We start from the raw sequence: 14828 nt of genomic DNA, 5'->3' as shown, positions 1-14828 counted from the left end.
CATCCAAACGCACCCCTGGTTTATAACATGAATGTGTCTCTGGTTTATAACCAGAACGTGTCAACCAAACACACCCCTGGTTTATGACCAGAACGTGTCACCTAAACACAACCATGGTTTATGACATGAATGTGTCCCTGGTTTATAACCAGAACGGGTCACAAAAACACATCCCTGGTTTAAAACATAGATATAGACCTATCCGGGGTACGACAGGGACACCGATTGATAAAACTACACAGAATTATAGGTATAGACCTATCCGGGGTACGACAAGGACACCGATTGATATAACTACACAGAATTATAGGTATATACCTATCCGAGGGATGACAAGGACACCGATTGATATAACTACACAGAATTATAGGTATAGACCTATCCGGGGTACGACAAGGACACCGATTGATATAACTACACAGAATTATAGGTATAGACCTATCCGAGGTACGTCAAGGACACCGATTGATATAACTACACAGAATTATAGGTATAGACCTATCCGGGGTACGACAAGGACACCGATTGATATAACTACACATAATTATAGGTATAGACCTATCCGTGGTACGACAAGGACACCGATTGATATAACTACACAGAATTATAGGTATAGACCTATCCGGGGTACGACAAGGACACCGATTGATAAAACTACACAGAGTTATAGGTATATACCTATCCGGGGTACGTCAGGGACACCGATTGATAAAACTACACAGAATTATAGGTATAGACCTATCCGGGGTACGACAAGGACACCGATTGATAAAACTACACAGAATTATAGGTATAGACCTATCCGGGGTACGACAAGGACACCGATTGATATAACTACACAGAATTATAGGTATAGACCTATCCGAGGGATGACAAGGACACCGATTGATATAACTACACAGAATTATAGGTATAGACCTATCCGAGGGATGACAAGGACACTGATTGATATAACTACACAGAATTGTAGGTATAGACCTATCCGAGACAGGACAAGGACACCGATTGATAAACTACACAGAATTATAGGTATAGACCTATCCGGGGTACGACAAGGACACCGATTGATAAAACTACACAGAATTATAGGTATAGACCTATCCGGGGTACGACAAGGACACCGATTGATAAAACTACACAGAATTATAGGTATAGACCTATCCGGGGTACGACAAGGACACCGATTGATATAACTACACAGAATTATAGGTATAGACCTATCCGGGGTACGACAAGGACACCGATTGATAAAACTACACAGAATTATAGGTATAGACCTATCCGGGGTACGACAAGGACACCGACTACACAGAATTATAGGTATAGACCTATCCGGGGTATGACAAGGAAACCGATTGATAAACTACACAGAATTATAGGTATATACCTATCCGAGACAGGACAAGGACACCGATTGATAAAACTACACAGAATTATAGGTATAGACCTATCCGAGGTACGACAAGGACACCGATTGATAAAACTACACAGAATTATAGGTATAGACCTATCCGGGGTACGACAAGGACACCGATTGATAAAACTACACAGAATTATAGGTATAGACCTATCCGGGGTACGACAAGGACACCGATTGATATAACTACACAGAATTATAGGTATAGACCTATCCGGGGTACGACAAGGACACCGATTGATAAAACTACACAGAATTATAGGTATAGACCTATCCGGGGTACGACAAGGACACCGATTGATAAAACTACACAGAATTATAGGTACAGACCTATCCGGGGTACGACAAGGACACCGATTGATAAAACTACACAGAATTATAGGTATAGACCTATCCGAGGGATGAAAAGGACACCGATTGATAAAACTACACAGAATTATAGGTATATACCTATCCGGGGTACGACAAGGACACCGATTGATATAACTACACATAATTATAGGTATATACCTATCCGGGGTACGACAAGGACACCGATTGATATAACTACACATAATTATAGGTATAGACCTATCCGGGGTACGACAAGGACACCGATTGATAAAACTACACAGAATTATAGGTATAGACCTATCCGGGGTACGACAAGGACACCGATTGATAAAACTACACAGAATTATAGGTATAGACCTATCCGGGGTACGACAAGGACACCGATTGATAAAACTACACAGAATTATAGGTATAGACCTATCCGGGGTACGACAAGGACACCGATTGATATAACTACACAGAATTATAGGTATAGACCTATCCGGGGTACGACAAGGACACCGATAGATATAACTACACAGAATTATAGGTATAGACCTATCCGAGGTATGACAAGGACACCGATATATATAACTACACAGAATTATAGGTATAGACCTATCCGGGGTACGACAAGGACACCGATTGATAAAACTACACAGAATTATAGGTACAGACCTATCCGAGGTATGACAAGGACACCGACTACACAGAATTATAGGTATAGACCTATCCGGGGTATGACAAGGAAACCGATTGATAAACTACACAGAATTATAAGTATAGACCTATCCGAGACAGGACAAGGACACCGATTGATAAAACTACACAGAATTATAGGTATAGACCTATCCGGGGTACGACAAGGACACCGATTGATAAAACTACACAGAATTATAGGTATAGACCTATCCGCGGTACGACAAGGACACCGATTGATATAAATACACAGAATTATAGGTATAGACCTATCCGGGGTACGACAAGGACACCGATTGATAAAACTACAAAGAATTATAGGTATAGACCTATCCGGGGTACGACAAGGACACCGATTGATAAAACTACACAGAATTATAGGTATAGACCTATCAGAGGTATGACAAGGACACCGATTGATAAAACTACACAGAATTATAGGTATAGACCTATCCGAGGTACGACAAGGACACCGATTGATAAAACTACACAGAATTATAGGTATAGACCTATCCGAGGGATGACAAGGACACCGATTGATAAAACTACACAGAATTATAGTTCTCTCATCCCAACCGGTATCATACTGGTCTATCCATGTAAATACACCCATGCTTGCTGTGTGTGTATTACCTCGCTTCCGGTGTAGGATAGCCACGCGCGCGCAATGATACAAAAGTAGGTCGCCGAACCGAAAGTAGATCTATCTATAAACATTTCAACAATACATTGAATTAAGATATGTAATGAGATAATAATTATTTTTATATATGATATAAATTATGTAAAAAAAAAACACGTTCTTTTATTGTTTTTTATTAATAAAACATGGAACTATATTTTCACGCGAAAGGACACACTAGCTTGGCCGACATCAAGTGATTTGGCTTCGCTTGCAATGACAGGGCTGCTGAAACAACGTTGGACTGTGGAAATCAATGGTTTTCTTCGTTTTTAGAACAGCAAACAAAATTTGCATATATGGGGTATGGTAAATCGATTGGCGCTTTTCTTTTTTTTTATTATATGCAGTAGAAAAAAGTTTGGATTGAGAAAAAATGGCGTCTATCTGAGAAAGCTATCGACAGATAGTGCCTATTCTTGCATATTTTAGGTTGGGGAATGAGAGAAAAATACTCAATCATATGTGGTTCATGTAGGATATGGATATTTCACCCTCTGGGTCACAAAATGTGGTAAAACCCTCGGCGGAGCCTCGGGTTTTACCACATTTTGTGACCCCTCGGGTGGAATATCCCTATCCTACATGACCACATATGATAGAGTCTAATAGTATAGATCTATCCGGGGTACGACAAGGACACCGATTGATAAAATTACACAGAATTATAGGTATATACCTATTCGGGGTATGACAAGGACACCGATAGATAAAACTACACAGAATTATAGGTATAGACCTATCCGGGGTACGACAAGGACACCGATTGATAAAACTACACAGAATTATAGGTATAGACCTATCCGGGGTATGACCAGGACACCGATAGATATAACTACACAGAATTATAGGTATAGACCTATCCGGGGTACGACAAGGACACCGATTGATAAAACTACACAGAATTATAGGTATAGACCTATCAGAGGTATGACAAGGACACCGATTGATAAACTACACAGAATTATAGGTATAGACCTATCCGGGGTACGTCAGGGACACCGATAGATATAACTACACAGAATTATAGGTATAGACCTATCCGAGGTATGATAAGGACACCGATTGATATAACTACACATAATTATAGGTATAGACCTATCCGGGGGACGAGAAGGAAACCATTGATAAAACTACACAGAATTATAGGTATAGACCTATCCGGGGTACGTCAGGGACACCGATAGATATAACTACACAGAACTATAGGGATTAGACTAAGGATATTACAGAGAGTAAGTCGTAACATCAGCTGTTCTTACCTATAATTAGGCTATTAGTGTCATTTATTAACTTCAAACATGTTTATTACATATTTTTGTAGACAAATAATGATATTACTGCTATATACAAGGAAGTAAGCCAAAAACAAGCATGTTAATCAGTGATTTTTATTATCATCACATTGAAATTGATATCATTTGACACGATGAAAGCACGGAAAATTCAAATCCCTTTTTTCTTTCATTATAATGTTAACAGAATACTAGGTATATATATAGGACAAACATTAATAGATGTACAGGGAAAACAGAATCTCGGGAATTTAGCGACAGATATGTTTAAAAAGTAAAGAATTTCGGATCAAATTAACGTTCATTTGGTTGTGATATTTCATTGATGGTGGGTATATAGTATATGTGGTTAAAAACAAGACAGACGATGTAATATAACAGTTCTCGCATTTGTCCGTTGGTGGTTTTTCTCACCTCATCTCATTTTAAAGATGTTTTGGAAAGTTATCATAAAGAAGAATATGGTAAGCTATATCAGAGAGTTAATATTTTAGCTAGTTCAACACAAACTTATGTGCCATACTTTGCAGAGGAGTCTGCCGTCTCCGGTTGATGTTTCTACCAATTACTGACGATTCTTTAACTCAGGCCGAGCCATACTCAGCCTCTCCGGGATAGCCATTGGCCGATCTTGGTCACTCTGTGAGTGGTGACGTTTGCCCGGGACTTTGGCTGGGTCAGCAGCGGGTGGAAGTGGCCTGATGAAGGGAAGGTGCCTTGGAACAAGCATACCCTGTGGCTGGTGGAATGGCGCTGCAGGTGCGTGAAACCTGCCAGGCTGAGGAATATGTTCAGCGTCGTGGTGTGGTGCAGCTACTGGAACACGATCAGGAGCATGAAACGCCGCGTGTCCTGGTACATGCTGTGGCCGCTGTTGCTGAACCGGTGCCATATGACCCGGGACTTTTTGAGGGATACCCATATGAGCCGGGGCATGATGAGGGACTCCCATATGACCTGGAACATGATGAGGGGCTCCCATATGAGCCGGGACATGCTGAGGGGCTCCCATATGACCTGGAACATGCTGAGGGGCTGGAGCGTGTTGGGGAACACCCATATGGCTAGGTGCATGATGGGGGACTCCAGAGTGAGATGGCACGATAGGGTGATATACCCGTGGAGGCAAACCAGGGCTATCACTATCAGCCGACCTGGCGGATTGTAGGGGCTGGGAGTGGGTCTCCGTCAACCAATATATCTTGGATTTTTTGCACATCATAGCAATCATGTCACCAGTTCGTATCTTCAGGTTTTCATACTGAAGAGGACTTCTCACTATTTCGGGTTCCTGAAAATTAAAAAAATCAATTAAACCATTTAAACAGTAATTATATCAGACCAGTCTCTAAATGTCCCTCCCCTCTGTGTATGCCTGATCTTATCTTTAGTAACAGAAGTTGATTTAGGGAATCCCCGGACTACCGGTGTCTCATTTGTTGGTAATGACTGCAAAACATATTTTTCACTTCCCATAAAAGGAACTCTCATGTACAAGTACTTTGACACCTAAACAGTTAATGTTCAATAAATCACAACAATTGGACTTATCTTAGTTCAAATAGATAAAAAAATGTATAAATATAACCGACTTAAATGTCAATTAATCCATGTCAATTAATGGAAATTGGTCTGATTCTAAATACGTTACCACATAATCAAAAACGATATTTATACAGTTACTGAGTTAGGTATTCACCCAGATCCATCTACAGATAAATTTTATATTCTGTAAGATTATAGATGATCATATCACGGCCTTTAACATCAGTTTTTAATAAACCAGAGAGGATTCCTAGGTATTACTAGGGTAATGAATGTACGATTTAGAATTCTAACTTTGATGTTGTTACCATTATTTTCCCAGTTTTCCCATTACCGGACTGTAAGTATTCTATAGTAATCAGCGTCAACTAATGTTTACTAAAATGATTATTGCGTCATAAATGTCAAAAGCAATGAATTCCATCGTAAACAAGAACATAAGCAATCCGATAAATTGATACAAAGAAGACAGTTCAGTGTAAAAAGGGGGAAATTTCTAGAGAATAAACCTTGATATATACTAACATGGGTATCCACAAGCTCCTGCTTCTCGTTTATATCCAAATTCCATTCCGGATCCAAATCGGTGATGAAACAAGCTTTGAAGTTGTTGTCTTTAACACTGGTTAATCTCTGAAGGAATAGAAAATCACGTAAATAATATGACGATACTTACATGTAAACCATCAGTGATTTTGTTGATTGAAAGTGTATTCAAAATGACTTATCTCTCAATAATTTGCGGTTAAAAAGGAAAAACGGAAGCACCAAAACTTCGAAAAAAAGTGGGTAAACATGACAGTTATCGTGGATGAAGAAGACAGTTAATCTATCTTCATACAGAACACATTGTTATATCCTCATTATACTTTCTTAATTACACATCTGTAAACCTTCTTATTCAGGCTTCCTTTTATTTTATTATCATTTTAGATTGAAATTAAGTATTGATGTGCTATCTCCTTTTCAATATCTGGTGTTTGGATTTCTTCAACATAGTGTTTCAAAACGTAAAAACTAGGCTTCAATTATATTTCCTACCAAATTCCAATAGTAGTAAAATTCCAAATCGCATGATTGGGAGCTATCATTTGAATCCAGGAAATCCGTTCAACACGAAAGAACGTCAATCATGCGCTAATAAATACTGTAAACATTAAACATTCCAACAATGCCAAGTTTTCCCTGTTTGTCTTCACACAAATTTGACCAATATCTATTTAATAACAGTAGAAACTCATTAAGGATAACGGAACCTGTCACTTTCAGGCAATAGTGTTGATATTACATATTTGAGCAAGTCGTGTTGATAGGTTTCCCTCTATGTATCCTTTAATCGCTACATCCTCCCCGTGTCGGGAGACGTCGGTATGGACAGTGAGATAACGCCATAGTCATCCCCGCCCACCAATTGGTAGCGATATTATTGTTATAAACATGTTTTCTCTGACATCAAACAGGTACTTGTTTGGCTTTCCTTCCCTCAAATTCATCATTAGTGTCGGATGTTTGACTTCCTTGTGTATCATTATAACTATTGTTTAATGCAATCTAATAGATATTGGAGTACATGATTGATGATAAATTGTTAGTCTTGTTTAATGCAATCTAATAGATGTTGTAGTACATGATATATTGCTTGCAACGCTAGTTACATACTATGTGGAATAGAAATTGAGAAAATTATCATACGATTTCTCGAATCCAGACGATTAATTGAATGAACGATTTGCTTTTTATACTGTTTCAAAAGGTATTACAGTAAAACTCACTTGTGTCGAACACGGTTGAATCGAATACATCGGATGAGTCGAACGTTTCGTTCGGTCCCGATTTTTCCCCTTCTTTATCTTAGTAAATTAAGCACGGATGACTCGAACACTGTTGAATCGAATACTGCGGTTGTGTCGAATATATTTTGTGGTCCCTCCCTTCTAAACTATACCAAAATTTCCATTTTTGTGTCGAACATCGAGGCGTCATGCTGTCTCAGGTAAAATTTGCTGGCCTCGTCTGATTGACCGAGTGTGACCGATCACCCGTAACGGTGTAAACAGAGCCTATTATTAGTTTCCGGCTGTCGGTTACGCATCATCCAATTGTTTATACAGGTGCTCAGGTGAAGTAAAACGTTCAGGTATACATAACTAAGAATAAAATGTGCACGTTTTAGTCTACAAACCGATGTGTTCTGTTTACTGTTTTGATGCACAAGGCCGCCGAAAAAAATAAGGAAAAGGTAAACGATAAATTACATATCTTCCATCGAAAAATGCAAAGAAAAATACCTGTCTGTCATTGATTTATCTATATATGCCTAAATTCTGAATACGACGATGCAATAGTAACAATGATATGCGGAATGTTTTTACTCTGTTCAAAAGATTGTGGCAATGCATGATTATGCAGCCGATAAAACACTGACCGCGGCCTTCACCTTTGATACAAAATCAGCACGCGTACGGTCGATCAATTTTCCCGGACTGTTTATTGTTTAATATTGTTAAATTGGAGAACAATATAAACGGATTTAAAGATAGATAATATGAGTACAATATATATATTTATATTCTTATAATATATGTAACGTTTTCATAGAATATTATGCTGTCATTTGCGACTCCCGTGTGTAAATCGTGTGTCTATGTCAAAGACTATTTTACGCATGAACTTTGTTTTTATCTGTAACTGTGCACAATATTGTTTATTAGATAAAGGAATAATTGTTATCATGTACAATTAATTAATTTCTTTGTTATTATGTATTGCTTATTTTCGACTATATTATCATGTAAGCACTTGTTCTGCATACAACCGATGAAAGTTGGGTTTTGTCTCCGTATACAAACACGGATAAGTCGAACCATCGGATAAGTCGAATATTTTGCTTGGTCCCGTCGACTTCGACTTATCCGAGTTTTACTGTATTTGAATTTTGGACCAATGTAATATATTTGTAGATGTATACAATGTACATAAGCAATAAAACAATGAACGGCAGCAATTTTTGCAACTTAATTCATACTTTGAACTATTGCTGACTTATCATTGCATAATTCTGAGGAATGTTATATTCTATGATTTTCTTAAAATATGTCCAGGGTTGTAACCTTTTCTATAATAAATTGCAATGAAATTTTATTTATTGATTCAGTTGATTTCATCGAAAAATATAAATATGTAAAATCATGCAGAAAGATCACCAATATTGTATACGCCGTTTGGGGCTCACCACCAGTGTGTGCTACACCTGGTAATGTAGTACCTACTGATGTCATGGTTTATAAACAAACCACTTGTGGCTTATCGACTGTATATGGTAATTGTTAAATAATAATTCTCCATGTTAGATTGTTACGTGTATATTAGTTTGTGGTGTCTTAGTTTGTATTATTTGGAAGTAAAATAAAACTAAAAGAACTGACCAGGTGTTTTAAAGGGAATGTTGTTATATTGATACAAGGTATTCCTATTTTATACGTATTTCATGGGGAATCTTTCGTTTCACTTATTTTGAATTTATTCATAGAAGGTTATTTAAGTGTACGACGCATGCGGAATAAAACCGCGTCTAAAAGCTGGTTTGTCATTTTAGAACTTCTAGAATATCTTATAGATACGACACTATTAGGAAATAACGAACCAATTGTAATCAAAAATAACATATGTGATCTTGCCTTTCCATGCTAATTTCCTCGATATCTGGATTATTTAAAATCAGGATGAAAACATGTCACAATTCTCTGTAAATGTTTAAAGTAACAAGGGGAATCCTATTTCAGTTGGGGGTGGGGGGCTGGTAGTTTTGATTACAACAAAATATGGAAATCATATTTTAAATGTTTTCTTGCCTTAGATGAACTGATATAACCCTTTGTGTAGTGATAAATCATGACCAATGTTACATAATGGAATAAAAAAAAACCAAATTATTGTGTTATTTCATTTTTATCAACTAAATATGAGTTATCTCCCCTATATATTTGGTCGTGATGTTCTGTCGTTTTCCTTGTGTCAGAGACAAACATGGCTCCTGACTGTATAAGCATTTGTATCAGCGATCACAGGGGAGATATCTCAAATTGTACTCAAACGTACGTCTGACGTTCGACTGGAATTCTTTTGCTCGGGAGTTAGAAAGTTTCATATCAAAAGAATACGTCTTACGTTCCGTATTTCAACCAGTCTGTCATTTTCAAATATTGATGAATGCATACTTAACTACTATCGAATTTCAACTATTTATTTGAGCCAATGCCATATTCCTTAGGACCAAAACATGTAGGAAACATCAAACTTTGGGGACGTAAAGCCCATCGTAAGAATTTAACGCCAAGATATTGCACAACATTGTAAAAAACAACATTCATGTAACGAGTACCTTAATACATATAGAGTAATAGAAGTCAATATCATACACATGGGTAGTTTTTCTATAACATTTCATTAATCTATGGGACACAAACGTGATTTGTTTTTCGAGAACACTTCCTTAATACTAGAGACAAAAACGAGGAATTCTTTTTAGAAGACTTCATTAATTTCTCTAGAGACGCGACCGTGGAGTTCTTTCTAGAACACTTCATTAATGCTAGAGACACAAATGCGGAATTCTTTCTACAACACTTCATTAATACTAGAGACACAAATGCGGAATTCTTTCTAGAACACTTCATTAATAGAAGAGACACAAATGCGGAATTCTTACTAGAACACTTCATTAATACTAGAGACACAAACTTGGACTTCTTTCTAGAATACTTCATTAATACTAGAGACACAAAAGCGGCATTCTTTCTAGAACACTTCATTAATACTAGAGACACAAACGTGGAATTCTTTCTAGAATACTTCATTAATACTAGAGACACAAACTTGGACTTCTTTCTAGAATACTTCATTAATACTAGAGACACAAAAGCGGCATTCTTTCTAGAACACTTCATTAATACTAGAGACACAAACGTGGAATTTTTTCTAGAATACTTCATTAATACTAGAGACACAAATGCGGCATTCTTTCTAGAATACTTCATTAATACTAGAGACACAAATGCGGCATTCTTTCTAGAATACTTCATTAATACTAAGACACAAACGTGGAATTCTTTCTATAACACTTCATTAATACTAGAGACATGACCGTTGAATTCTTTCTATAACATTTCATTAATACTAGAGACACAAATGCGGAATTCTTTCTAGAACACTTCATTAATACTAGAGACACAAACGTGGAATTCTTACTAGAACACTTCATTCATACTAGAGACACACAAACGTGGACTTCTTACTAGAACACTTCATTCATACTAGAGACACACAAACGTGGACTTCTTTCTAGAACACTTCATTAATACTAGATACACAAACGTGGAATTCTTAATAGAACAATTCATTAAAACAAGAGAAACAAACGTGGAATCCTTTCTAGACACTTCATTAATACTAGAGACACAAATGTGAACTTCTTTTTAGAACCCTCCATTAGAACTAGAGACACAAACGTGCAATTCTTTCTAGAACACTTCCTTAAAACTAGAGAGACAAACGTGGAATTCCTTCTTAACACTTCATTTATACTAGAGACACAAACGTGAACTTCTTTTTAGAACCCTCCATTAGAACTAGAGACACAAACGTGCAATTCTTTCTAGAACACTTCTTTAAAACTAGAGAGACAAACGTGGAATTCCTTCTAAAAACTTCATTAATGCTAGAGACACAAATGTCGAATTCTTTCTAGAACACTTCATTAATACTAGAGACACGACCGTGGAATTATTTCTAAACACTCCATCAATACTAGAGACACGACCATTAATACTAGAGACACGACCGTGGAATTCTTTCTGGAAAACTTCATTAATGCTAAGGACCCAAGTGTTGAATGTTAGAGGAGAGTTAATGGATTATAAACAGTATAAAAAAGATTCTCTTATTTTTACTAATTTCTTTGATATTGATTTTAACATGAGGTGTGAGAAAAACATCAAACAAAGGTATACTTTCTGAATGATGTCACTGTTCGGAAGGCTACAAATGCAGGAATGTTTACTGGACTAAAGCTTAACTAGAGAGCGCTCAAATGAATTATGAGCACCGCTTCGTACCGCTTTTTGGCCATTGTAGGATTAATAAGTTTAAGCACTACACGAACGGAATCCCAATGTACAAGGTACATATATGACAATATAAATAGTCCTAACTAAACGTAAAATTGTTTGCAGGTAGACCGCCTACGCTTTTACTTATTATATTTGAAATTTTGGATATTGAAAGTCGTTGCAGAAAAAAATTAGTGATGTAGCTCGACTCTAATGGCCATCACGATTTTTTAGTATCTTTAAACAATGTAAAGTATAGAATTTAATTATCTCACCGAGGCTTCGTCGCTGTAAACAACACTTCCATCCTCTGCGATAGCGTCCATTAACCGTACGGGCTCATGTTGAGGGGCAGGCACAGCGTCAAAGTTGGAGAAGCGGCCGAGTACGAGCTAAACAAAGCATTCCAAACACAATACAGTCAACGAATGGAAATATGATTTATTTTAATAATGAATAAATTTGAACTACGATTAAATGTATAATTCGTTTCAAATTATAGCTATTATAAGACCAACGAGTCATAAAACACCGTTTTATAAAACAAATAGGAATGTTAATGTTTTAATAAAATTGTGTATATTATACGTACCAAGGGTAATGCTTGCAAAAGTATAGCTATTCCGAATCGCATGGTAAATCGTTTGCCCACACAGTATGACCTGTAAGCTGCACGATATTCCTGAAAATTTAACTTCAATTCTAGCCAACGTCAACTTAAATGTAAAATCTGACGGGTCATTCATATGACCCGGGATCACACAGAGAGCTGGAGTTTGTTTAGGATCGCGATAAGCCCACCCGAACATTGTAATATTGTAGCCACCTACGAAAGCAGCCCGTACCATAAGTGAAGCCTACCTGCCCCGGATTTGGCATCCGTTCAGAGTAATCTCGATGGCGATTGTTTACACATGGATGTAATTTGTCTAGGCTTCCATTCATTTACAGTTTCAAAGGTTAAAGTTCAAACCCCATATCGTTGATTACATACGCTAACAGTTTAACACATTTATACCAATAAGAAATTAATGAAATGTATCGATTTCTTTATCTTTCTTGACAATTTATCAACCAACAGCAGCTTTTATAATCCATTACGTGTAAAATATTACTTTGAAAACAAAATAAAATAGTACTGTATATATCAATCTCTAATAAATCTCTATAAAAACTCTAATCAATTCATCATAATATTTTTTTTCGTCTAAAATATTATATTTATATGTAGATTTCAATTAATCGTACAATAGAATAGAAGGAATGGTAGGAACCTAGCTATATTGAACCCTGTATTATATTATGTAGGAGACAACTCATATAGTCGCTATTTTACCCTGTGAGCCTACATAAATTATACAGTAAGCTGGGAAACTAGATATTATTTAGACCAGCATTTAGAAAACAATAACCCAAAAGGTTGCCAACATGACGAAGCGGGAATAACTATCACCCGTCTAATGGACGAGTTTTACAAAATAAAAGAATGCAAAGAATTGTGTAATGGAGACTTGGATTGAAATAATCCGATTGCTATTAAGAAAAGACTGTGTAACATGAAAAAATTATCTCAAATTGTTTTATAACAAAGATACTGTTTCTAAAAATTACGTGAATAGCAGTCTCAGACAACGGCTTGACGTCAACATCGGCGAATTATGGCACTTTACATGGGACGAGCCATTACGAATGTTTTAGCTTAACTCTGTACTTACAAAAAACGAATGTACATTTTATTTCAGGACAGGAATTTTCTTAAAATAACATACTCTGACTTACACTTTATTATGTAATATCATAGGATATCTTAAAATCATAAAATGATCAATTACCAAATCACAATGACGTGTTAATAGTGTCTTTAATAAAAAAAAACGGAGCCCATTAGACTGCGTGTGTGGCTCTGATTCCCGGATAATATTTTGGTGTAATACATTAAAAACATCAGCAAACCGAGACTTGATAATCAAGAAATCATGAAACATGTTTAATAATTAAAACATTATAAGGTATGTTCAATGATTAAGACATTATTAAACATGTTTAATAGCTAAAACATAATGTAACATGTTTAATACATAACCAGATGAACATCAGAGGTGACCATACAATCTTTTGGCAGACCTACACAAGTCTAGACTGAATATCTTGATTAATGAGTCCATATAAAGTATGTATGACTCGACGTTGAAGGTAAGTAGGAGTGCAAAGTTAGAAGCGTCACCTACACCATCAGTTCCATAGATTGTATATCAAACGTAAGTAGCGGCGTTAAGGCGTTAAACAAACACTGTATACCTTATTAAAAGAAACAGATAAACAACACCATTAATCAAGGAGTGGGATAAGTTCCATTAGAGGCCTATTGTCCTAATTCTGAGGGAATCAGTCATTTATTTGGTCATTGGACGCTAGTATGAATGGTTCTAGGAGGAGACATCGTTATTTAAGTAGCAGCCCCAGACGCCTTGGTCATCGTTATACATTACAATCTATAGCATTGACAATCCCCTTATTTACGACCTGTTTCAATCTTATTCGTGCTCCCTTGCAAAGCTTAGCCGTTCCAAATATAGAATAATAGAGGCGTTTTCCTCTATAGCAGTAAATTATAATTACGTCATGGTAGAAAAGGGAAGATATGATTCTTCTGTCGACTTACTGATTGATTGATGAGAATGATGTTTTACGGTTAATTATGGATAGAAAGGCTGAACATGATGAGTGCTTTACTTTGTGATGTATTAAGTCGTTTTCGAAAGAAGAGTAGT

General features: G+C 36.6%; 1 protein-coding gene across 1 annotated transcript; it reads right to left on the bottom strand.

Annotated features, from left to right (window-relative positions):
- Positions 1-4485: 4485 nt before the first annotated feature.
- Positions 4486-12865, bottom strand: LOC117342805 (mucin-1-like). Its single transcript, XM_033905062.1, has 4 exons — positions 12650-12865; positions 12333-12449; positions 6476-6583; positions 4486-5696 (listed from the first exon to the last, which is right to left on the bottom strand). Exons 1-4 carry the CDS (start codon positions 12689-12691, stop codon positions 4971-4973), a joined length of 993 nt encoding a protein of 330 aa, XP_033760953.1. The 5' UTR covers positions 12692-12865; the 3' UTR covers positions 4486-4970.
- Between the last annotated feature and the right edge of the window lie 1963 nt (positions 12866-14828).

Source organism: Pecten maximus, chromosome 14 (genome assembly GCF_902652985.1).
Source record: "Pecten maximus chromosome 14, xPecMax1.1, whole genome shotgun sequence".
NCBI classification, from domain to species: domain Eukaryota; kingdom Metazoa; phylum Mollusca; class Bivalvia; order Pectinida; family Pectinidae; genus Pecten; species Pecten maximus.
This window is presented reverse-complemented; position numbering and strand designations above follow the sequence as displayed.

What these genes read in the sequence shown, in the direction of transcription:
- LOC117342805 (XM_033905062.1), bottom strand. Translation starts at nt 12,691, where the DNA reads ATGCGATTCGGAATAGCTATACTTTTGCAAGCATTACCCTTG. An exon ending in TTTTGCAAGCATTACCCTTG is followed by an intron (nt 12,450 to 12,649) that starts GTACGTATAATA and finishes TGCTTTGTTTAG; the next exon opens with CTCGTACTCGGCCGCTTCTC. An exon ending in TTTACAGCGACGAAGCCTCG is followed by an intron (nt 6,584 to 12,332) that starts GTGAGATAATTA and finishes CTATTCCTTCAG; the next exon opens with AGATTAACCAGTGTTAAAGA.